We start from the raw sequence: 22,993 nt of genomic DNA on the forward strand, positions 1-22,993 counted from the left end.
TGTGTGTGTGGTGTGTGATGTGAGAGGCCATCTGTGTGTGTTTGATTTCGGATCAGTCCTGCTCATCTGGGGCCTAATACCATAATCCCTAAAATCACTGAGTCATAGCTCAGACAAACAAGCATACAGACGAAATACGCAACACAAATACACACACATGCAGTTAGCAGTGACCTGTTTCTGCCAAAGTGGGCCACACAAACTCTTTTTTTTTTTTTTTTTTTGCATCTTTTGATGGCAATTTACATTAACAGAAACAGAATGGAAACTGGTGATAAAAGTCTGCAGTTTGGAATTTCTCTGCAATTCTATAGGATGAATGAACCGAATTCATTTTCGCCAGGATGTTGCATTAAATTCCATTCCCAGATCTATGGTTTTCCCCACACTTCTCTTTTTGGGATTATCGGAACGAGAAAAAAATAAATAAATCAGGCAATTAGTTCAGGGTGTACCCCGCTTACTGCCCGAAGACAGCTGAAATAGGCTCCAGCACACCTGCGCCCCTTGTGAGGATAAGCGGCTTAGTTAATGGATGGCGGATTACAAAACGGAATGAAAATGGAATAAATACATATTGATAAACCAATTTTATAAAAAACTAAATAAAAGTAGCGCAACAAATATTACAGGACTTTTGATGAGGTAAATAATTGATGGGCCCCATTACGCAACATAGCAGGCTGCGTGTTGCCCCCGGGCCATACTTTGCCTGCTTGCTTTAGATGCTCACAGTTCTCAAGTGTGATGACGCGTCCACCTCTTACCGTAAAATTATGTCTGTTGGCTTCCACACACAAACGCAAATGATTGAATCATTTTTTACACAATTATTTAATTCCAGGTAGTCCCCTGAGGCTCCCCCTAATTTTTTTTTGTCAACGGTAATTGGGATCTTAAGAGGAAGAAAGCCTCATAGTTATTTCACACGCAAAGCTGCCAATTCGACCCACGCGGCATTTGAGGACCACGATGTCACAAGCTTCAGCAGTATTTGCTCCTTTGAAACGGAGAGATCATGGCAGACAGCAAACGTGCAACTCAATGTTTATCAAAAGTCTGTAAAAGGCAGCTTAGCTAAAAGCTTTTCTAGGCGACAACTTTAGTGCTCGGGATGACAGCAGATGCATTGTGTAGCTCGCACACACACGCCCGCACACCCCCACACACACACAAACACTTCCATGAGAGTCACTTGGCAGCTGAAGAAGCTTCCCAGGAAGTGTTTGTGCGCACATGTGTGTACTTAAACAAAGTGGACCTCACAATTAGCAAAGACGAGTAGGGGTGTGTGTGTGTGTGTGTGTGCGAGAGAGATAGAGAGAGATAGAGAGCAGTCTGGAAGTGAATGTGCATATCTGTTGCTGTGCACGACTTTTGCATAATTACATGTTCATGCTTAACTGTGTGTGTTTATATACGTCGACAATATTTTATGCAGAGATACAGACAGAAAGAGAGTGCTTAAGTACAAACGAGGATTGGGCTGGGGGAGCTCCTCACTGCATGCTCTGCCCAGATAAGACTCATCTGTTTGGGCTTGGCCTCCCACTTCCTCCCTCTCTCAATATTGGGCCTGCCAGTTTCTCTGCCTCAGGTCTATCGCACCTGAGGTGGCTGAATGTGTCTCTCGACACATTAAAGACAGAAATGTGATTTTTCTTTTCCTTACTGTGAAATAAATTATGTAAAGAAATTACAATCATTGTTCTGTTTGAGTTCTGGCTATCTGAGCTCTGAGCCTAAACTCTGCGTTTGTTTTTTTTTCCCCAAGCTGGTGCAAGCGCACACCCACACACAAACACGCTGGCAATATTTCTTACCCTCGATGCCAGAGAGTATAACCCTGGAGTGGTCGTAGGCAATGACGTTCGCGTAGCGGTTCTTTGGTTTGTTGACCTCCAAGTTGGAGTTCTCCCACGTGAACTGCTGACCGGGGTCAACAGACTGCAAGACAGAAAAAGACAAAAAGTTACCGTCAAGAGTCAGAGAACAAACGTCAAGACTCATGCTTGTTTTGGATGATGTTCACAGGCACGTTGGCACTTGGCAGTGTTTTGACTCAAAATGAAAGATTGTTTTTGAAATGGTTCTTCGAGCAGCTGCACTTGTCTGAAAAATCACATCACTATGGATATTTTGGAGGGTGCTGGGATTTTAAGGAAAATGTAGAAATAACATCTGGAACAGGGGTCAGGATGGCAATGTTTCATGTACTGGAGCTTCAAGAAGTTCTTGAGTATTCACAAAATGTACTTCTTGTCCATTAGCTCCGGATTGAAAATGGCTTACTTACTGTACACTTGTGTTTACTTGAAGTGGGCACTGTCTTCATTTTTTTTCACACACACATCAGCTACAATATTAGAGTCATCCAGTAGTATTTTTAAAAAATCGTCTGATTCAATTGTAAACAACAACACCAACAAAAATAACTTAATTTATATCATGCCTCTCTGGCATAGCCAATTAAATGTCAATTGAGCAAATATTTTTCAATTAAAGAAATTAATCCAATTCCAATTTGAGAGATCGAGACTACCTACGTGGTCGGTGATCATGCACGTTGTTTTAATAAACAAAGTTGAGCGCACTTTCCATCCATCCGTTTCCGATTATTGGAGTTGCGGGTGAGCAGGAACCAATCCCAGCTGACTATGAGCGACAAATGGCGTAACACACACACACACACACACAGAACACATTCTGCCCGATTGTAATACACCACTGACCATTCCAAATCAAGTACAAAAAGGACCTCAAAAGAAATGCAGGCCAAATGAGATCTTGAGTTCCAAGAAATAGAACAAAAATGATGTCGGGGACTTTCCGCTGTCTACGGAGCGGGGAACGAGCGGAGAAAGATGATACACGCTCAAAAAGATTCCTCCGGGAACGAGAGGATAGTTGTGTTAGACCAACACATTAAGTTCCTGGAGGGTAATTACAGTGTAAGCATCTCTGCAAGCAGGGAGAGGCAGACATGAGGTCATTATGGAGCTGTCAATGGAGAGAGATGAGAACGAGAAAGCCAGAGCAATTTAGCAATTGTGAATATTATACGACACATAATTATGGTTTGGTTGGGGGGGAAATGGACAGGGGTGGTACTGGGGGGTGTGCTTTTGTCCATGTGTGTGTGTGTGTGTGTGTGTGTGTGTTTCAGACCAATCCGGTTGCTCTGCCCAATATCATGTGTGTCTGATTATTTCACCGCAATCATTTCTGCTCTCCCCCTCAATGCCTTCGCCATCCATCTCCCCTGCTCGCTCGTTAGGGGCTCGCTGGCAAACAAAGCACACAGTCATGCAGAGAGAAAGCCAGGAGGCTCAAACCGCACGACTGCTCCCAACACCGGCTCGTCCATCCTTCTCCGTGCCCTCTCCCAAAGCGTTTCAAACATCCTCAAGCTGGTTTTCTACTCCTTTCTATAATGCGCTCTTGTCTCCCTCACCATTGATCCCTCTCGTGTGGGAGCCAATTAGAGGCTCATGTCTCCATCACTCAATCCAGCCCTGATCCAAAAACCCTGGTTAATATCTCTCTGTGGAGCTAATTGTGATGCTAGCTCTATTTGCTAAACTGCCAGCATTCTGGGGAGCCTTTTTTTGTGATGGACATGGACTGCGGCGCAAGGAAAACCTCAGCCGAGCACAAACCGACTGGCTTTATGTGTCTCATGGTGAGGCTGCAGTGCCTTTATATTTCTATCGGCTTCTCCTCTTTCTGCACCAGTGGACCGGATAACAATCTGGCTGTAAGCAAACTTTCCTTGAGCCTCGCATTTTCAATTTCCATCTTTGGGCTGTGTGGATAAGAGCACGACAGCAGAATGGGAAATGTGCTCAATCTTGCATCGCTTTGATCAATAGACAGTATGTATGCAAAAGTAATGGGACGGCTGGCCATTTACAAAACATGCAGTTGTTTGCCATTTACATTTCCCTTTCTTCTGGGAATACTTGCTATAATATTTTGGAGCATGTCAATTCGTCCAGAAGAACACTCGAGGCTAGAGGTCATTACGTCTTCTGCACCAAACTCAGTCAAGCGTTCCTCAATGTACCTTTCTTTATGCACTGACAACATAAAACGGCCTTTCCCACAAAGAAGCATCCATGATTGTCCAAAATATCTGATGCAAAGCTGATGCGTAAATATTTATTCAGCTATAAATTACTAATCCCTGAGAGGAGGGGGGAATACTGCCAAAAATCAGCTGAGATAGTTCAAGCTCTATCACAAGTCTGAAGGAAAAGTGGTAGACAATGAATAAATGATTGAATTAATGAATCTTAAACCCGCAAAGCCAATTCTTACAGACTGGACTATTGCTGCTCCCACGTCGCCCAATTAAAGACGAGCGTCTTGAGAGTTTGTCCGAATAATAGGCGAGATACACACGAGAATGCGAGGAAACTGAGAGAATTCTATCCAAAGTTTTGAAAAGTGGGCAAGAAATGATGGTCCCAATTTAACATGGATGCGGACCAGACAAAATTCTCAAGTTGTAGCTTCTCAGGAGGCAAATGATTGGCATTCCTACCTCGTACTCTTGTGAGAACTTGAGATTGTCGTTTGCTTTGAGGCGCTCAATGTTATCAGCAAGCTCCGAGATGGGGACGGGTGGGTGACTTGCCATGCCTGCCGAGCACAAAAACAGAGGCCATTTTGGAACGTGTACAACTCCACTTGTTTTTTTTTTGGAACGGAAAATGTTAAGAGAGTTAGGAAGATCTTCAGAATTTTTTTTTTTTTTTTTAAGTGTGACCACAGTCACAATGGAGAAAGTAAATGGAAGTGTTTCTTTGTTAAGTGACCATTCTCCCTCCAAAGCAGACAGAAAGAACAATGTGCATGTTTGGAAAGTTACTGAGGCACAATAACATTTCCTTTGAGTCGATGCAACACGGCTGGTGGAGATTAAAAAAAAAAAAGGTTCTGACACAGACAGTTAAAAATTTAACATATTGGGGGTGGGAAATAAAATACAGTGGAACCTCTAAATTCGATTGCCCATGACGTCGAACATTACAGTTGGAACATTTTGTTTTGATTGACACGTTATTGTGGTTGTGGTTTAAAACTACACTCCAAAGCGTTTTTAATATTTTGAACTTTTTATCTTTTTTTTTTTTTTTTATCCACATATTTTGAAAAAATATTTCCGAAGACCTTTTCCCAACAAGAACATATTAAGTCTATTATTTTTCTTCTTTGCTTCCTTATTTATTTATTTATTTATTTTCTTTGTGTTGGCAGTGATGACATAGAGGTCAAATGACAACCAAAACACCCGAACTTGAACTTATCGCGATGTACGGCAGCAGCATACTTGTTTCTCTTCTAGCAGCTCCGACAAAGAATGGAATGCACACCCCAAAATTACTGCATTGCGATTCAGCTTGTGAATTCCAAGAGGCATCCCCATTCTGCATCGTCAATGTAACTCATCGTCAAAGTTAATGCTGAAAAAGCGCCTGTTTTTAACATTTTATTTTAGCAGCTTAAAAATCTAAATACAAAAACAATAGAAAAGTCTACCAGCGTGCAGGGGAAAAAAAGGGCATTCATCCTTCGAAGTTCCACTGTATAATAAAAGCGTATTGACGTTATGTTGTCAATTCAAGCAGCTTCATCCTATGTGGGATGAAAGTTAGTTAGCATGAACATCTACAAGGAACACAGACAGATCGAAAAGAATGAGAGAAATCAACTGGCGAGGAAGAAAACTGATGGCAAATCTTCGGTGAGACCAACTAACTTGACAAACGCCGATAACCACGGTACACTGATACGCGGTAGGCTGAAAAGGAAACAATACCACAGTTTAAAAAAAAAAAAACTAAAAAAAAAAAGGGAGAAAAACTCCACTTTGAGCAGAGTGTCTGCGCAGATATGCTTACCTGGAGTCTGGAAGTTGATTCGACGCAGCTCCACAGGATCAGTGGGATGGTGAGACGACATGGCTTTGCTGCAGGGGAAACTGCCCTTCCTGCCCTCGGCTTCGGCTCGTTTTCTGGGAATTACATCAGACAAGTTTTACATGCAGCTCAACTTCATTCGCTTCAAAACTTAACTCAATGTGTTGCAGGATTTTTGTGGTGTGAATACTAAGAGACTAGCAGTGTAAAATAGTCATTGATTTACTTTTGTGCCTGCCTCCATCATATTTAAGAGCAGCTTACAGCTCATTCAAATAACACGATGAGGTGTGTTATTACTTTGGAAATATTGGACTCGAGCTGTCAAAAGATAAAAGCGAAAAAATTGAAAAAGCCAGACAACTACATTGTTGAGAGGTAATATCTGGACCACTTATTGTCAAAGCAAAACAATAGCAACAGGCAAACTGGGACCACTATGACATGCTGAGAATGATCAACTTCTTGGCTTTTTGTATTGGTGAAAACAACTGTCAGCATTCACGCGCACTTTTACAGAACAGAGATGTAAGCATTATTATTCATTACAATGGTGGTGTATATGGATTTCATTTCATTTACTCAAAAACAAAAAAAGTTATTTAATGATCCCCCATACCACACACACTCTCACACACACACAAATAGATAAAACCTTAGAGGTTGTTACCTGTCGGGTTTGCTGTATCCAGACGGCAGAGGAAGATCACAAAAAGGAATAGACAAGGATGGACAAGATTATTATCTGTTTCCTTTTACTGTACTTTCGCTTCTCTTTCACAATTATTTATTATTAAACAACAGGAGACGACAATCTGAATCCACCATCCGATCATCGTTTTATAAAAGCCTCTCAGGTGGGTGCATGTATATTTAGAAACATCCCTCTGCATGACGCAGGCCAGCATCAAGGTGCTTTGCTAATGTCCGGAGATCATCCTGAATGTTAGATCATTAGCATCATGGTTATTCATTTCCCCCACACCGCATCTGCTGCGGCAATTATTCATGTGCGTTAACAAAGCTTCAGCCGGGAGGCCTGATAATTATCATAAACAGTGATAATGTTTGATAAATTCATCTACCTCCTATTCATTTGGCAAGAAAATTTCTCTTTCAATTTTTGTTAACTGAAAAGCAGATTAAAATGTTTTTTTTTTGTTTTTCAGAACTAAGCCGTAAATGGAACAAAGAGTTATTGAAAGATGTACAGATGTCAAATACACCTGCGTGCGTCGTTTCTAATTGCGCTTACCTTTTGAAGAGAAGGATGGCAATGACAATGCACACGATGAAGATCACGGCCAACACGGGACCAACAACCCACAAGAGACCCTCTTCCTCATCAACGATCGGCTGCGGGTCCACACCTGATGATGTCACGGGATCAGAATACGGGCTCGTGGAGAACATGGTCTGCGGGGGAGAGCGTGTGATAGGATGTGAACGTTAAGAACGGAAACACTTCGACGACCTTTAAGGGCGTGCTTGTCGCTTACGTTCTCCGAAAGGTCAAGCAGGGCGAGCACAAAGAACACGTATTCCTGGCCGTTCTGCAGCGGACGGTTGCGGAAGTCGCCGTAGTTTTGCCCGTCACCGAGCGTGAACTCCGGGGGGAGGGTTTTAAAGTGAGCGCTGACGTAAGCTCTGGGATCTGATTGGCTGGCCTGTCGGCGGATACGCAGGGCTCGGCTCACGCTGGTTCGGTTGATCTCTCTCAGCAACTGACAGCACAGTAGGCGGGAACAATTAGTAAGGTTTGAGATGAAAAAAAAAAAAAAACATGAGCTTGCATACACACAACACATCCTGTATAATTTACAGGAGCAGGAAGTACAGTACATGGGGTGACGAGATTTTTTTTTAGCTCACTAGGTTTGGGAAACAGTTTAATTCATGCGTCTAAAAATTCTCAAGTGCTTTTCATTTTGAGGGCCATGGCTGAGCGAGAGCCCACTCTGGACTGGTTGCCACCCAGTTGCAGGGCACACACAGACAAACGCACCTATTGACAACATAGAGTCTTTAATTAAATGAACAATTACATGTTTTTTAGAATGTGGGATGAAGTTGGACGGCACCGGGAGGCCACAACAGGAAGGCCGGCTACTCGCTAGTCAACTACGATGCTTCCTGTAAACCATCATTTCCTAAATATAAACTCGCTAGAATCCCACAAACCATTATACAAGTATCAATGGTCTCTTTAAAGAGTATCACCCGAATCCAAGAGCCCGCTCGCATCCTACAAATCATCATCCAAGTATACATGGTCTCTTCAGAGATCATCGTCATGAACTGCAATCAAATTTAACTATGCAAACAGTGGACATGAAAATCCATCCATCCATCCATCTCTGATCCGTTTATCTTTAAGGACAAATATTTTGAGACATGTATCTTAGATTAGAATTAACATTTCCATATTAACATTTTATGTTATAGCAAACTAGAAATTTTTTTTGGAGACAGATACCATCATTGGTTTACAGAAGCGCGCATATACTAAATTCCAAACTTTATCAAACCCTTTCCTTTAATGGAAGCGCTCACTCTTATGTCGAGGACAAAAAACTTTCTGTTTTAATCTTAGTAAAGCCATTTTCTTTCTTTTTGGGTTCATTGCCACGCTGAAATGTAATTTTACTTTTTACACCAATTCTTTCTAGAAGCCATCTAAAGGTTTTGGGTCAAGGCTAACTGCTATGTTGAGGACTATTTCCTTTGAGTTGAGAAAAATCTCCAGCATGTTTACTGCTTCTCTGTATCAACTGTAAATAACACTAACCCTGTGACTCAAACCTCTTGGCAAGTATGGAGCACATTGACTGTGTTTTGAAGGACGTTGCAGGTATAAATCTGGCTCCGGTATATCACGTACATTTTCAGCAACATACTTCAGATGCGATGCTTTTGAGTCAGATATCATTCAAAATGAAAAGGGCATCATCTTGGATGACGAGCAAAACAGACGACCTTTTTCCATCCCAAATTACTTGAACACTGGGAAGACTCTACCTCATCTAAATTCATTTGGTCTGGGTCCTCCCATGGATTTAAGAACTTCCCTCCTCGTTGTTTCTTCAGTGGCACCACCACCACGTAATAACCCCTGAAAGACAGCATGTGTTGAGTTTAAATGTAATGCTCTATAAAGCCCCACAACCTCGGTTCTAAACATTTCGTTAAATTAAAAACTTTGCAAAAGTACAATACAGCTCTTGTAGTGAATTGTAATGTGTAGGTGTACCTAATAAAGTGTCCAAATCTTTAACCGAGAACAAACGTAAAAGTGCCCTTTTTTTCTTTTTATCAGCCGGGGCACCAATAGCTTCCGCCAAGTCATGAGGGCGCTCGCACTAAAATGATAAATGTGTCCCCATTGCATGACTCACTCCAGCGCTTGCTGCTCGCACTTAATAACATAACTGGCATGACACAAAACGTGGTGAAATGTTGAATTTGCAGCAAAAAGATGAACAGATATTCCCTCGGAGAGTGGAATTGCTGATGATGTATTTTAGCCATAAAATGAAACACGCGGCGGATTACACTTTGTGTCTACATCTTTTATCAAAATGCAAAGAGTGTAATGGGAGGAAGAAAGTGACAGGTTGGAGGCAAACTACAAGCATTGTGGGTGTTGCAGTGGTATGACTCATGCGGAGATTTACAGTGGAGTTCGAAGGAGTGCTCGGGTTCTTTCTATTTATCCTGGGTTTGAAAAAGATTACGAGCTTTGTGCGTTTGCCCTGTCTGCTGTGGGAGTTTGAAGAATTGCAAGGCCGCCAACTCGTATAGAGAAATCCCTCCTGTTTGGCTAATAAATGTAAGACAGGATGCAAGAGGGGCCAATAGAGACGTTAATTCTATTAGAACCAAATTGGAGTATCTCTGTTATATTCAATCCCATTCTTCTCAGTGTCTCCAATGTGCCTTCCTTACTTGACTTTGGCTGCCGTCTGCACCGATGGAAGTTGTACGGTCACCATGCCATCGGCATTGGTCTTTCCCACCACGACAGGCTTGCTTTTCAGGATGTCTGGAGCCGTAGTGGCGGTGACGCGGTGCTGCAGGCCCCCGGCGCTGTTGGCCCGGTTGGTAAGCAAGAAAGAGTACAGGGTGTCTGGCTGCAAACCAGTGATCAGCTTCTGTGTCTGCTTCCCATCCACCTCCACGGATTGGCCCTTTCCGTAGAGGATCTGAAAATGGAGAGGGTAATTGATTTTTTTTTAAACAGTAGGGCAACACACTAAAATGCAGCATATTGCTTCTATTTTTTTTTTTTTTATCTCTACTTGGCATTTTTTTAAATAAAGGCAATACCTTTAAAACCCATATAAATGCCTTTATTTTCCATAAAATATGTAGTGAAACTCATGCATAGCACCCAAATCAAATTTTTAGGAATGAGCCACAAAAAAATAAGCTAATATCAATTTGGTAGCATCACATGCTGTTGTCAGACCAAGGTGCATCTAAAGGTAATTCAGATTGCACCAGCTGTAAGCATAACGCAGGTGTTCACTTATTATATCAAATCACATTTTACTTCCTTTCACCCAATAATCTTTTTCTGAAGCTAGAAAAAAAAAATCGAATGGAATCATTCCACTTTAAAACGAAACGTCCTTGAACGGTATTGCACGTCGTGTATCATGATACATATCCAATCGTCCTTTATTGGAGCGATTCACACCGCTCATACTTACAGTAAATGGCTGGGTAGGATTCTTGTCTCGGACCTCCCAGGACAACAGAACCGAATTCTTCATGGCGGCTTTCACTCTGAAGTTGGTGGCAAAAACTACGAAGAAAAAACAGAGACAAAAACAAGCAAAATGAGATTCACGTGATGATGATGAACTCTTGCTTGCTGAACCCCGGGTATTCTTTTGTACTGCCATCGACTCGTATTTGCTTGAGTCAGCATTCAGTCAGAGTGACTGGACCTACCCAAGAGTCTTACCTTGTTTTGGGAAAAGGATGTTTTGTCTAAGAGTACAGCGACAAGACAATGATAAAGGACACTTAGGATGCAACCAGATGTGTGTGATTGTATGCATGTGGGCGCAAAGTTAGGGAGTGTCCTGAACGATGAAGATGACTTTTTAGGGAGCGAGTGTGAGTCCTACCTTGGTCTAGCCGCTGCGTCCTAAACTGGACACCGGGGCTGTACGGACCGGGGCCCACAGTCGTGAACGCGCACACCCTGACATCATACACAGTATCGGCGCTCAGACCCTCCAACAAAACACTTGACCCTGGAGTGGGCACCACAACCTCCGAGGAATTGCCACGACTGTTTATATCTTTGTATAGCACCGAGTACTTGACAATTTTTCCGTTTTGTTCAATGAGTGGCACTGATTTCCACGTCAAGCGTAGGGAATTGGCAGATATCCCCTCCGAGATGATATTTTCTGGATATCCAGTGGGGGTGCCTTCAGGAGTGGTCACTTCTTGAACTGCTTCCTCTCCGTAGCCCATTTTGTTACGGGCGGACAGTTTGAACATGTAGCTGGCCCCTTTGTGGATGTCCTGAGCTGTGTAGCGATTCTCCTTGGTGGGGAACTCCACCACTGTGAAGGGAAGGACGTCGACGCGGCCGAAGGTGAGGCGGTAACCCAGGAGTGGAGTGGGGGGATTCGGCGGAGGGTACCACTGAAGTAGAGCGGTGCCTGAGTCAGTTGCGCTTGCCATTAGTTTGGGCTTTTCAGGCACTACAGGGAGAAATTAAGACAAAAGAGGGTTAGAAAAAAAACAAAAAAAAAACAATGACTAAATTGTGAAAGTTGTCACGTATAAATCAGATTTTTATAATTAAAGAACAAATGGTGGGACAACTCATAGTTGGTTACGTAAATATAATGTAAGACATTTTCAGAATTATGCTTAAAATTCTTGTATGGTACAATTCGTCAAGTTTTGCTTTGCTCAAAGTGTTTTTGCAAAAGAAGGAAAAAAAAAGAAGAGTTGTTACAAATGGTACTAATTCTTTAGTCTTCAAAAAATCATTCATTGCAGCTTTGCCTGCTCGTGCTATTAATTAATAATAATTTTCATAATAATATTATTAATAATACATTTTCCGTCACTTACGTGGCAGAGCAGTGCAGATGGCAACAGGTTTGCTGCGGGCACCATCTCCCTTGGCTGTGTAAGCTCCGACTGATATAGAGTAGGACGTGTCGGCCTTCAAGTCTCCGAGAAGTGCCTCCTGCAAGACAATAAGCGGTCGGTCAGCTGCAGCATTTGGCAATGTTGGCTACTCGACTATCTAAATGTCAAAAGGTGAAAGTCATAAAACAATTTGGTATTCTGCGACTTTTTCTGCTTTAATTGTTCCATCTAACTGCTCATTTGGGTTTGACGTCAAAAGAGGACTAGTTTAAGTAAGTTTACAAACTTGGCTGAGATGACAGCTTAGGGTGAGCTCGGACAAGGCTCGTACGACAAAAGCACAAAAACACCCTGGGCTCTACCATTGGTCTGGGTACAGCGAGGGATCGTGGTGGATAAAAAAAAGTAAGCTATTTTCAACTGAAAAGGATTTTTTTTCCCCCGTCGGTTGTCACGCTGGTGTAGACTCCGTTTCAATAGATCTGTTTTCAAATAAGTGAAAAGGAGGCTTTGTAAAGTGCTTTGAGCGATATGTAAGTGCACGTCATTAACAATTTTGATAAAATTGGATTTTTCAATCGCTGGACTATGATGTGTTTTTGGAAAAAGCGCAAGATGGGAATTAATTTGAGTGTTATCTGTTGACGGTAAGACAAATAGCTAATAAATTAGATCGAACGGGAAAAAGCAGAAAAGTCAATCTTCTGTTTTCATATTCATCTTTTTGATCTGAAATGTTTTCAGTCTAAAGCAAAAATAAAGGAATGCGATTCACTGTTCCGATACTTTTTGAAAGGAATATTTATTTCGTGGTGAACTTAGCCTCCATTCAAAGAGACCTCCACCTACTGTAAGTCTGACGGATGGCCTTGTAGCAATTGGACGACATTTACCAAGACTACAATCCCATAAATACAACTGATTTCCATCTCATGCTTTATGACAAGCTTAACAAAATATTTACTCACATATTGAGCTGACTGGTCATATTCCCACTGAGTATTGATGAAAAAGAAGGAGGAGAGAAAAAAAAATGCAAGTATTAATAAAAGATGATAAATTGTAAATTGAATTCCATTTGGGAGTGTTACCTGTGAGTCCTCTATAAGGATGTCCTTGATGGAGGGCTGACCCTGAGGCTCGCCGTAGTTCATCCTCACGTAGTGGACTTGGTAGCCTCGGATCTGACCGTGCTGCAGCTCAGGGGCTGGCGCTCGCCATTTTACCCTAATGGCTGAGGCGTTCAATGTCTCTGCGTCCACCCCTCGAGGAGGACCACTTGGAACTATAAATGCATTTTGGGATAGAGGTCAACGGTCACTGACGATGGGCACTTAAACATCAGCGCGGAAGTATTCTTTGCAATTAAAAATAGACCGGGGGCAGAAAAATACACTGAAAAACTGATGCAAAAAATGCAGCCATCCAAAAAGTCTAAATTTTCAGTGATGTCTGGGGAAAAAAGGTCAAAATAGTAAAAAAAAAAAAAAATGTGAGTGCTCGAGGAAAAACATGGAGGAAAAAGCAGTGACGGATAAGAAGCAAATGTAGAGAAAGATAAGAATGGCAGATAGAAAGGGATTTGTCGCCACGGGCAGATAAACAGTGGCAGATAGTCAAAGAGAAAATACTGTTATCAAGAGAAAAAAACTCTTGCGCTGCCAAGAACTACACTTCTCTCCCACAACACTGGAGTCAGTGTTATTGGCAGAATTCTGGGAGTATCAGCCATTAAGTAGGAATAGTCAAAATATCGCTGAAAATAGGAGAAAAATTAGGCAAACACATTGACGAAATGTGGCTAAAAAACATTAAAAACAGCTGTCAAGGTGGAAGGGATTTGGCAGGGCAGTTAGGAGTGAGGAAAGGCCAAGGTTCAGCCAAAGTTATTGAGGGCTTTTTGTTATTCCAAGAAAGGGAAATCCCAACATTAGGATTTGAGATGAAAAGCAGCAAAAAGAGAGTCGTGAAAAAGCAGATTAAAAAAAAAGAAAAAGCAGCATGGAAAAAAAGGGTTTGCTGCAAATGGAGAGAAAGCGGAGGCAAGGGTAGAGAAAAGGGAGTTTTTCCAGTTTGGGTGGTGAGGAGTGATAAAAAGGGAAGATTTTCAAAAAGTTGTCAAATAAGTTAGTCACAGGTGCTTGGAGCTCATTAGTCGGATTAGTGGGGTAGCGGTAGCCAGTGACAGCAGGGCGGAAAATCCTAAGACGGTTTGGAAACATACCATCTTCCTCGGTGCGGATAATCAGCTGTAAACTCTCAGGTCCGTCGCCGGCTTCCGTCAACGCTCGCACTGTTATTCCGTACTCAGTCCATTTCTCTAGGTTTTCCAAGAGATACGGAGAACCTCCCGTAGGAATGCCGTCAATCCTTTTGGATGTTTTGTTGACCCCGGTAGTGGCGTACTGGATGGTGTATCCCGTAATGACGCCGTTCTGAAACTCCACAGGTGGTGGTGCCCAACTTACCAGGATGCTGGTAGAAGTGGGGCTGGCGCATGTTATGTCCTGGGGAGGTGCTGAAGGAACTGATTGGCCAGTTTGAGGAGGCAGAGTTGGAATTGTTTTGGGTAATTGTGAGTTGGTGGTGTGTGTGTGTGAGTTGTTATTGGGGTGAGGTGGAGGAATGGGGATGGAATGGAGAAGACACAAGACAGAGAACAGAAGACAAAGAAACATAAAATGAAAACAAAACACTGGAGAACAGAAGCTATCAAGAAAAATGGCCGTCTGACTAGAAAGCAAGATGACTGAACAAAGATACTGAATGATGGGTGTCGACTTCTGTTTGACTGATGAAAAGAGAGAAAATGACTTCAAAGAGACGCGACACAAAAATCGACTGACTTGAGCTTCGAACACACAAACATACCTGCCTGGAACTTACTTCGTCCTACTCAGTTCTGAGCGCTTGATCCATGATGGAGATCACATCTCCAGCTACAAACTTCTGACTTGTATACCCATGCTTATACTGAATCTCTTACAGACCTCACATTGATATCCAACAATAGGAATGCCTTTTTTTTTTTTGCCACGTTATGCCAATCAGATAAGAATGGCAGGTTTTGGAACTCACATTTGACATTTGTTAAAATATCAAATCTGAGGTCAATGTAAGCCAGAATTCAGGTAGGCCTATTTGTGACAATGCAAACTCAAAATGCTTGTAATTACAGTATAACAATGTAATGAACATTTATGCACTGTTTTAGAGTTATGTTTACATTGCTCTTGTTTGGCTTTTTTGTGTGTGTAGGATATACTAAAAAAATGTAATGGAACAAACCAGAGCAGATCCAAAACTTGTTGCCAAAATGTTGGTCCATAAAATAAGGTGGTAGAATCTGTACTATTTTTGCATTGTCCAAAAAAAAGCCTGACACTTTTCACACACCCCATTCACACTCTGCAATATGCAGCTGAACTTACGCGTCTGCGGCGTGTCAATGGAAATCTCGTTGGTATATGCACCAATGCCGTGTTTGCTACGGGCGGCTAGTTGGAAAGTGTAGGCTGAGAAAGGCTTGAGGTTCTTCAACAGGTAGGAGGTTGTCGGCTCAAAGCTTACTTTCTTCTGATGGGAACATGAAGTGAAATGAAATGTCAACACCCAGAATAGAAATTCCAAAAACATGCATCATACGTTCATCAGAGACTACAAACAGTATGAATTTGAATCATCCAACCAACAATCAATGAGCAAACCTTCTCATCTTCAATGCTCACCTCCTCTGTATCGTCTGCTCGTCGATAAACGAGTTCATATCCTGTGATCTGGTTGTCAGGGCCACCCTGGGGTGGCGCGATCCAGGACAACAGGATACTCGTTTCAGATTTGGCCTCGCCTCTGAACTCTGAAGGCTGGGATGGGACTGAAAAATTCAAGAACAAGGCTCATTATTAACTTCTTGGCTTGTATCCGTAAAGGGTGACATATTCCAGTGTCTTTACCGCCAGTCTTGGCAATAATCTGGAGGTCCTGGGAAAGCGGACCATCTCCAACGGAGGTGAAAGCTAGCACTCTGATGTAATATGTCTTGTTAGGAGTCAGGCCCTGAATGGTGATGAAGTTGGCACTCCGCACCATTTGTTTCTCCCACTGCGTAGCACGCGTACACAAGGCAAGGGATGAACACAAGCATTGACGCAGAGTCGGCCACTCTTCAGGCACACGCTACGGGCAAATACCTGGTTGACTGGCAGTGTGTTGTCTGAGGTATAGTAGACCCGGTAGCCCACAACCTGCCCGTTTGGTTCCTCTGGCTCATCCCAGTGGATGATTGCCGTTGTGGTGCTCAGCATGCGACCTCTGACCTAGGAGCCAAATAGTAATTGGTTAAGATTGGATTTCTTGACTTCTATTCCATCTGATTAAAAGGGAGATACAGTTTATGCAAATGTAGCCAGAAAAGTCATCATTACATTTAAATACATACGAGTGTTCTGACTTAGGAGTGGTTTTGGGAGCGAAGACATTTTTTTTTTGCCTTGACTTGCGAACAATGACTTGAGTTACAAGTGAGCCTCAGGTTTACCACAGCGCTAATGATGTTCAAAACAATGGCCAAATTATGATGGAAATCAGAGAATTAAATAAAATTGGCGCATGGGACCTCTAAGTACAAATTTATGGTTGAGGGCAATAAAGTGAATCACTGGAAAGTGAATCACCGGGAATCCTCCAGTTGTTCATGATGGTCAATCAAATGTATGAAAATGTCCTGTGAAAAACGCATCTATTTTTTTTCAGATCCTTAATTTTTGCGTAAATGGGTTTTTTGCATTACAGCCTTCCCATAAACACGAACGTTTAAAAAAAATAGAAAATTGGACCTGTGTGTTTTTTGCAGGACAACAACAAAAAGTAGATTTCAACATGTTAAATATCAATAACAACTATGACAGCTATCCTTTTATCATAACTGAAAAAAGAAATACAATCCATGTTAAGACCTGAAGGACTGTTACAAACAAATAAAATTTAAAAAAAAGCAAAAAACCAAAAGAAAAGCCCCCAAAATGTGATCCACGAACAACAGAATCTCTGCAGCAAACAGATCACAAAAAAAAAAAAAAAAAAGAAACCATAACCCATTTTAACTAATAAGAAGACAAAACGGACGTCATAGCGTTAGATTTATGATGCCCAACAAGTCGCTTTGAACGCTCAAGGCGTTACGCTTACTTGTCGGGGAGGCGAGGAGGGCGCCTGCTCTGCTGTACGAGCCTCCACAACTTCGCTGGAGGGACCTTGGCCGATGGTGTTAACAGCTGCCACGCGGAAGTCATAATGGGAGTAAGGGCTCAGGCCACCCACACTGTAGCGAGTGGTGGCGATGCCATCAATCTCTTTATAGGAGTCCTCGGAGCCTTTGGAACGGTGCTGCAGCAAGAGAGAGTGCATTAAGATATAAGACACAATAACACGCTGGTATTAAACCAACACAATCTACGATATACAACACAAGATGAGGGATGATCTGCGGATTGAGCATTTGGTCACGCAACATTACACAAATAAATGCCAGCAGGGGGGAACTGGAAGCTTTTGTTTTGTAGCATGAACTATTATTAACCGGTTTGATTTTCATACATGTATTCAGATTTCCTTGAGCCAGTGTCGTGACAACTGCGTTCGTTTGAGTGTCACCTACTTGTATGATATAATAGGAGACAGGTTCAGGGTTGCCAGAGTCCCAGGTGAGAGTGATGCTCGTTGCAGTCCTTTCAGTCACCACGGGTGTGCCTGGAGCCTTTGGGAGAGCTGAAGGAATGACAATGTTAAGCTTTTTTGTCCCTTAAAAACTGAGATCTGAAAGATATTTCACTAATGATAATAATAATAAAATAATTGAAAAATATGTAATAGCGCATTTGGACATCAGGTCGGTCTGTGGATTTTATATCGTTATTTCAAGCGGTAGAATATCACAAAGTACAACTCTCGAATGGACTCGGACTCGACTTCACAATCAGGCAGATCAGAAAACAGGTGAGCCGTGATCGGTTGTTAGCCGAGCCCTGAGCAACTATGATGTCATTTCCAGTTGACAAAAGTGACAAAATGGCCGCCCCTTGAGATGGCTAAAAATGGGTGGATTTTGCTGCTTAACTCATATTAAAAAAACAACAACAAAAAAAAAACAATATTAATCGGAATGCCATGTTTCGACTAGTGAAGGCGCATTTTATTACAAAGATTTTTTTGAGGTTGACTTCCCATTTAAGCACTGGTAGTTTTTCAGCTCCCTATACAAAAATTATGCATAATGTTAGATTTGCACAACATTCAACTGTATTTTAATGTCACCCATGATGGTTGCACTTGGAGAGACAAGTGTTTTTACAGTCGCTACTTGCAAAAAGTTTGAGAGTCGCTTGGCTAGCAGAAATCACACAGCTGATGTGTGCGGCGTGTTGACTCAAGGTAAAGTTACCAAACAATGAAATGCAAACTAAACAATAGTAAATTCAATAGTAAAATCTAATTTTACTTTTAAATACCATTATATTATTTTTCATTGAGGACAGCCTGGACTTGACTTCAATACCTGCGGGAAGACGTCTTTGTTCAGCGCCCAGTTAGGCATAAAGGAAAATGAAACTTGGAAATGGAATTGAATGAAACGCTTATCAGATACAAGGTCAGCCTTTGCCTATTTTTACTCGGTTAAGCTTTCTCTGCACAAGCACCAGCTTCCTTTTTTTCCCATATGTCGATAACCTCACCTTTCACAATAATCTGCGCCACAGCCTCAATAACGCCAAGTGTTGACATGGCAACACAAGTGTAATTGTTGGACTGGCGCACGTCCGTCAGTTCAAGGACATTCCGGCCGATGGGCATATCATCCTCTGGGGTCAGGTCCTCCGCTCCCAGCATCCACTTTACATAGGGCATGGGCGAGCCCACTGCCACGCAGGTGATGTTGACGTTGCCCCCTGGCATGATCTCGCTGTCCGCTGGGGGGATGGAGAACCGAGGGGGGACGCGACGCACTGGACCGCGGCGCAATGAAAGCAGAAAGGCAGGAAAGGAAGTGCCATTAGACATTTATGAGTGTGCTGTTGAGTAAAGTGCAGCACAGTGGATGACAATCGGGACCTGTGCATGTGTTTTCAGGTTGCCACGTGCTTTCAAATGAAGTTTCATGGCAATCAGAAAAGACAGCAAACATTCCAACAAGAAGGTAAGTCACCACTTGGCTGCATGTGATATGGAAATATTTTATTCATGGTGTTAGCACTGGGAAATAAATAGCGTATGCATGAAAACACAAATGATCCCCACCCAAAAAACAACAACAACAAAACAAAGCACAGCAAAATGCACGTGCACTCAGGAAAAAAAACTGCACAGCACATAAACCAGGCAGTAAACACCAACACAAATGGTATCTTAATCGACCAAAAGAAACACTCAATACAGAGATTCGATAGAGTCACACTGTCTTCACAGTACCAACCTTCTCTGAGCTCTGCCGAGGGAGTAGGGACAGAGCGGGGGCGGAGAATGGAAGAGGAGGAGGAGGGGGGCAAAGAGGAAAATGGCCAATATCAGAGAAGAGACAAGGAGAGAAAACACGTTAGACAGAGGAGCGCGGCAACAGACGAGAGGGGAAGCTCAAAAGAAAAAGCAGGAAAGATGTAATGGGCCAGCGTGACGGTGAAAACCCGTCACAGCCCGTCAAACACGTACTCGAATGCGCCGCAATATTTTTGTGAGTACTCGACACACGTTACTGAATTTTGTTTGTGCATACACATATATCTGTTAGTCTATGACATTTATGTGTTTCAAATTGTACATCGAGTTGTGTGTTTGTTTATTTCTAATTCCCTGCAGCGAGCAACAATAAGGCTGTTTAAAGGTTGCCTTTTTTTCCCCCTTTTTTCCTTTTTTTTTTGAGTTGGTTGGGGTGGCAACACAGCAAAAAGGCCTACGGATTAAAAATGTCTTCAACACTCAAACATTGGTCGGGCGTGTGTGAGAATGCGTGCTTTTAAAGTGCCCGAAGAGGTAAGGCGCCTGTCAGATTTTGGCTCAAGACACGAAAAGTCCTAACCAGACGATGATTTGTTTTCTCTTGGAGGTCTAAAGGCTAAGAAGGGAGGACAGAGAGATTAACTGCCTCAGTAAAAATACTCAGCCCTGCGTTAACTGTGTGGAAAGACGAGCTTTGTTTTGGAAGCTTTCTCTTTTATGAGTTGGAAGTCAAATAGGTTAAATGATCTGGTGTTGTGCGTAATATTATACAATAAAATATATAATTTGATTCACACACACACTCCTGGAACTAAAATAATAATAATAAAACATATATATACTTCTATGCACATAATTTAGTCAGTCTAGCATACGGATATTTTCATTGTCCGTTGTGGTATCACCTTAAAATCCATAAGACATACCTATACGTTTTAAAAAATGTAGTTCCCACCTCCCAAAGACGTATTTATACGTCTTTGCCTTTTAAAAAAAAATTTTTTTTTACGTCATAGCTCCGAGTTTTTATAGCATTAGAACACAATATTCTGTTGGCCTCGAAATAAAATCACTCAAAATCCAGAAAAACGCTGGAAATGAGGGGTTTCCTAGTGAAAATATCTGGGATTAAAATGGTGGGCATTAATTTATTAAAATTATTATTATTTTTTTTGATTAAGTGTCCATCTCTGCTCAAAAGTCTAAATGAATAACCAATTGACAAAATTGTTGATCATTGATGACTGGACGATTAATCAATTAACCTTCAGTCTACTGAATTCTATTATTACCGTTATATAAATGAACATATAACCAATTGTACATATCATCAAGTCCATTTTTCTATCGCTCTTTCTCCAAATGACTCCAAATGATCGGGGATGATGACCCACCCAATTGGTATCCTGAAATTGGCCACCCTTATCACAGTCTTTTCTCAAGTGGGGTTCTGTTGGGTTTCCTTAATATACAAGTCGTGTTCTTAAAAAGCTCTAAATAAAAGTGCAATGACATTTGCGTTTGGGTGCTTTACAGACAATACACATATGTATATCATTTTCCATTCGGTCCTTAAGTGCCCTTCACGTTCTCCTCTTACCTCGGACGTAAAGGTTGGCTGGGGTGGAATAGCGAGTTCCATCGCTGTTCGTGGCAACACACTCATACTTGCCCTGGTCAGACTCTTCGCTCATTTCTATCTGCAGTGCACCTAGATGCAGGAATGAGGAAATAAAAATATACAGAGAGGAGGGCAGAAACACAAAAAAACATTGAATCAACAGTCATTAAACGCATCATAATCTGTTGCAGAACACTTATTATCTTTAAGGACAAATGAGTTTGAATATCAGCAAAAGTGAACTCGGTGGAAGAAGAGGGCTAAAAAAAGAGCCCGTTCAATGGGGACACATTTCTGTCACTGTCAGCAAAAATCTCCTCAAAACAAAGGTCAGCATCCTGATTTAGAAATGGGAAGGAAACAAAAAGTCCATAAGAAGGAATATGGTTCTTCATGCAAGACAGAAATAAATAAGCCACACACTCAACACGTTGAGAAATCCAGTCACAAATAGCCTTTTGAAAACTGTCGGAAAATTGAGTTGCAAATGCCACTTACATCACTTTTCAAAACCATTGCCATGGCAATAACACAACCCTGACTTTCTCGGATCCACCAATGGGATCAGGAGTGTGATGTCATTAAATGCACACCCAATATAAGTGGTAAAGAAATCAACTGACCTTTATTAAGGCCAACAGATAAAAAAAAAAAAAAAAAATTAAACGACATACGCAAAGCCTTTGGAAGGGGGCCGATGCTTTCTCACTCCCTGAAAATAGAAAAACTGTCAAAAAAGTCATCCAGAGTTTTTTTTTGGGATGGTGTTGGAAGGCAAAAAAGCGCCCATAAAAACTTTATCAAAAAAGTGGTTGTTTGGGGCTTTTTATTAGTAATGAGAGAGAAGAGAGAAAGCAATGGTTGGGGAGGAAAAAAAAAACTCATGAAGAAAAGCGTGTGCATGTGTGTGTGTGCGTGCGTGCGTGCGGGTGTGCGTGTGGGTGTGTGTGTGTGTGTGTGAGCACACTAATGTCTGAAAGTGTGTCTTCGCCATCTGGACATTTCGGGTTGAGTGAATAACAGCTGGGAGGGAAAACAAAACTGGGACGTTTGATTGGGTAAATATAGACAAGGTAGAACGAAAGGGGGCGGGGTCAAGCTTAGGTCAAGACCACTCCCCACAAAAACAGATGGAAATCAGGTCATCAAAAAAAAAAAAAAATAAATAAATAAATAAAAAATAAAACATGGTCATTGTCATCCTAAACTAAGGAACATAAAAACACACCATGCTTTAGTTTGAAAGTAAAGTCAATGTTAGAAGCTACTTGATTTTAAAGTGATGGGTAGAAAAGAGGGATCACTGTATGATGATGAAGGAAGCAATGGAATTCCGTTAACGAGTGTGGGGCTGACATGGTAAAATGAACAGATGAGCAGATAATGAAAAGATGAGAAGAGGGAAGGTGATTAAAAGTCACAGTATAATGAATTGCTCGCTCAATTCCAACCCCCCCTCCTCTTGCTCCTCTTCCCACTGCAGATGTGAAGCAGCCGAATGAGTGGCTGCCACTACGGCAAACACAGATTGACTCATCCTGAGCTGCTTCCTACACCGGCGCAAGAGGAAGCCGAGGGTTGGAATGGAATCAGGCCACTGTGTCGCGTTGGTCCTCCCAGCAGTCTTACCTCGTATGGGCGTGCCACCTGAGTGGGCAATGAATGCACGAGATTAGAGAGGGAGAAGAAGAAGAAAATGTTAGTGCCACAAAAAGGGGAAAGGGGCAAGGGAGGGATACTGACAGAACTGGGGGGAGTAACTTGGAAAGAAGAAACCAAATTAGAGAGAAAGACTAAGAAAGAGCCGAAAAAAATTCAACTAAAGACAGAGTAAGCT

The 22,993-nt window shown here is 42.0% G+C and overlaps 1 protein-coding gene across 12 annotated transcripts in view; it reads right to left on the reverse strand.

The window, feature by feature from the left end:
- LOC148332303 (receptor-type tyrosine-protein phosphatase delta-like) overlaps positions 1-22,993 on the reverse strand; it is a 160,746-nt gene that overhangs the window by 18,519 nt on the left and 119,234 nt on the right. For 5 of the 12 annotated variants that reach the window (XM_088303219.1, XM_088303211.1, XM_088303212.1 and 2 more), the window contains 24 exons: positions 22,786-22,803; positions 21,136-21,246; positions 18,779-19,048; positions 17,704-17,813; positions 17,235-17,432; positions 16,238-16,363; positions 16,001-16,148; positions 15,776-15,921; positions 15,479-15,623; positions 14,272-14,574; positions 13,139-13,332; positions 13,016-13,042; positions 12,027-12,144; positions 11,060-11,647; positions 10,637-10,731; positions 9,870-10,126; positions 8,943-9,036; positions 7,424-7,648; positions 7,180-7,340; positions 6,595-6,606; positions 5,907-6,019; positions 5,765-5,806; positions 4,547-4,644; positions 1,824-1,947 (listed from right to left, as the gene is read on the reverse strand). In XM_088303219.1, coding sequence (XP_088159345.1) covers positions 1,824-1,947; positions 4,547-4,644; positions 5,765-5,806; positions 5,907-6,019; positions 6,595-6,606; positions 7,180-7,340; positions 7,424-7,648; positions 8,943-9,036; positions 9,870-10,126; positions 10,637-10,731; positions 11,060-11,647; positions 12,027-12,144; positions 13,016-13,042; positions 13,139-13,332; positions 14,272-14,574; positions 15,479-15,623; positions 15,776-15,921; positions 16,001-16,148; positions 16,238-16,363; positions 17,235-17,432; positions 17,704-17,813; positions 18,779-19,048; positions 21,136-21,246; positions 22,786-22,803 — 3,723 coding nt within the window. The remainder of the gene's footprint in view (positions 1-1,823; positions 1,948-4,546; positions 4,645-5,764; positions 5,807-5,906; positions 6,020-6,594; positions 6,607-7,179; positions 7,341-7,423; positions 7,649-8,942; positions 9,037-9,869; positions 10,127-10,636; positions 10,732-11,059; positions 11,648-12,026; positions 12,145-13,015; positions 13,043-13,138; positions 13,333-14,271; positions 14,575-15,478; positions 15,624-15,775; positions 15,922-16,000; positions 16,149-16,237; positions 16,364-17,234; positions 17,433-17,703; positions 17,814-18,778; positions 19,049-21,135; positions 21,247-22,785; positions 22,804-22,993) is intronic. The other 7 variants (XM_088303215.1, XM_088303214.1, XM_088303220.1 and 4 more) reach the window with 5 other exon arrangements.

This window comes from Idiotropiscis lumnitzeri, chromosome 8 (genome assembly GCF_059441095.1).
Source record: "Idiotropiscis lumnitzeri isolate Australia: NSW breed Sydney's pygmy pipehorse chromosome 8, RoL_Ilum_1.0, whole genome shotgun sequence".
Classification (NCBI taxonomy): Eukaryota; Metazoa; Chordata; class Actinopteri; order Syngnathiformes; family Syngnathidae; genus Idiotropiscis; species Idiotropiscis lumnitzeri.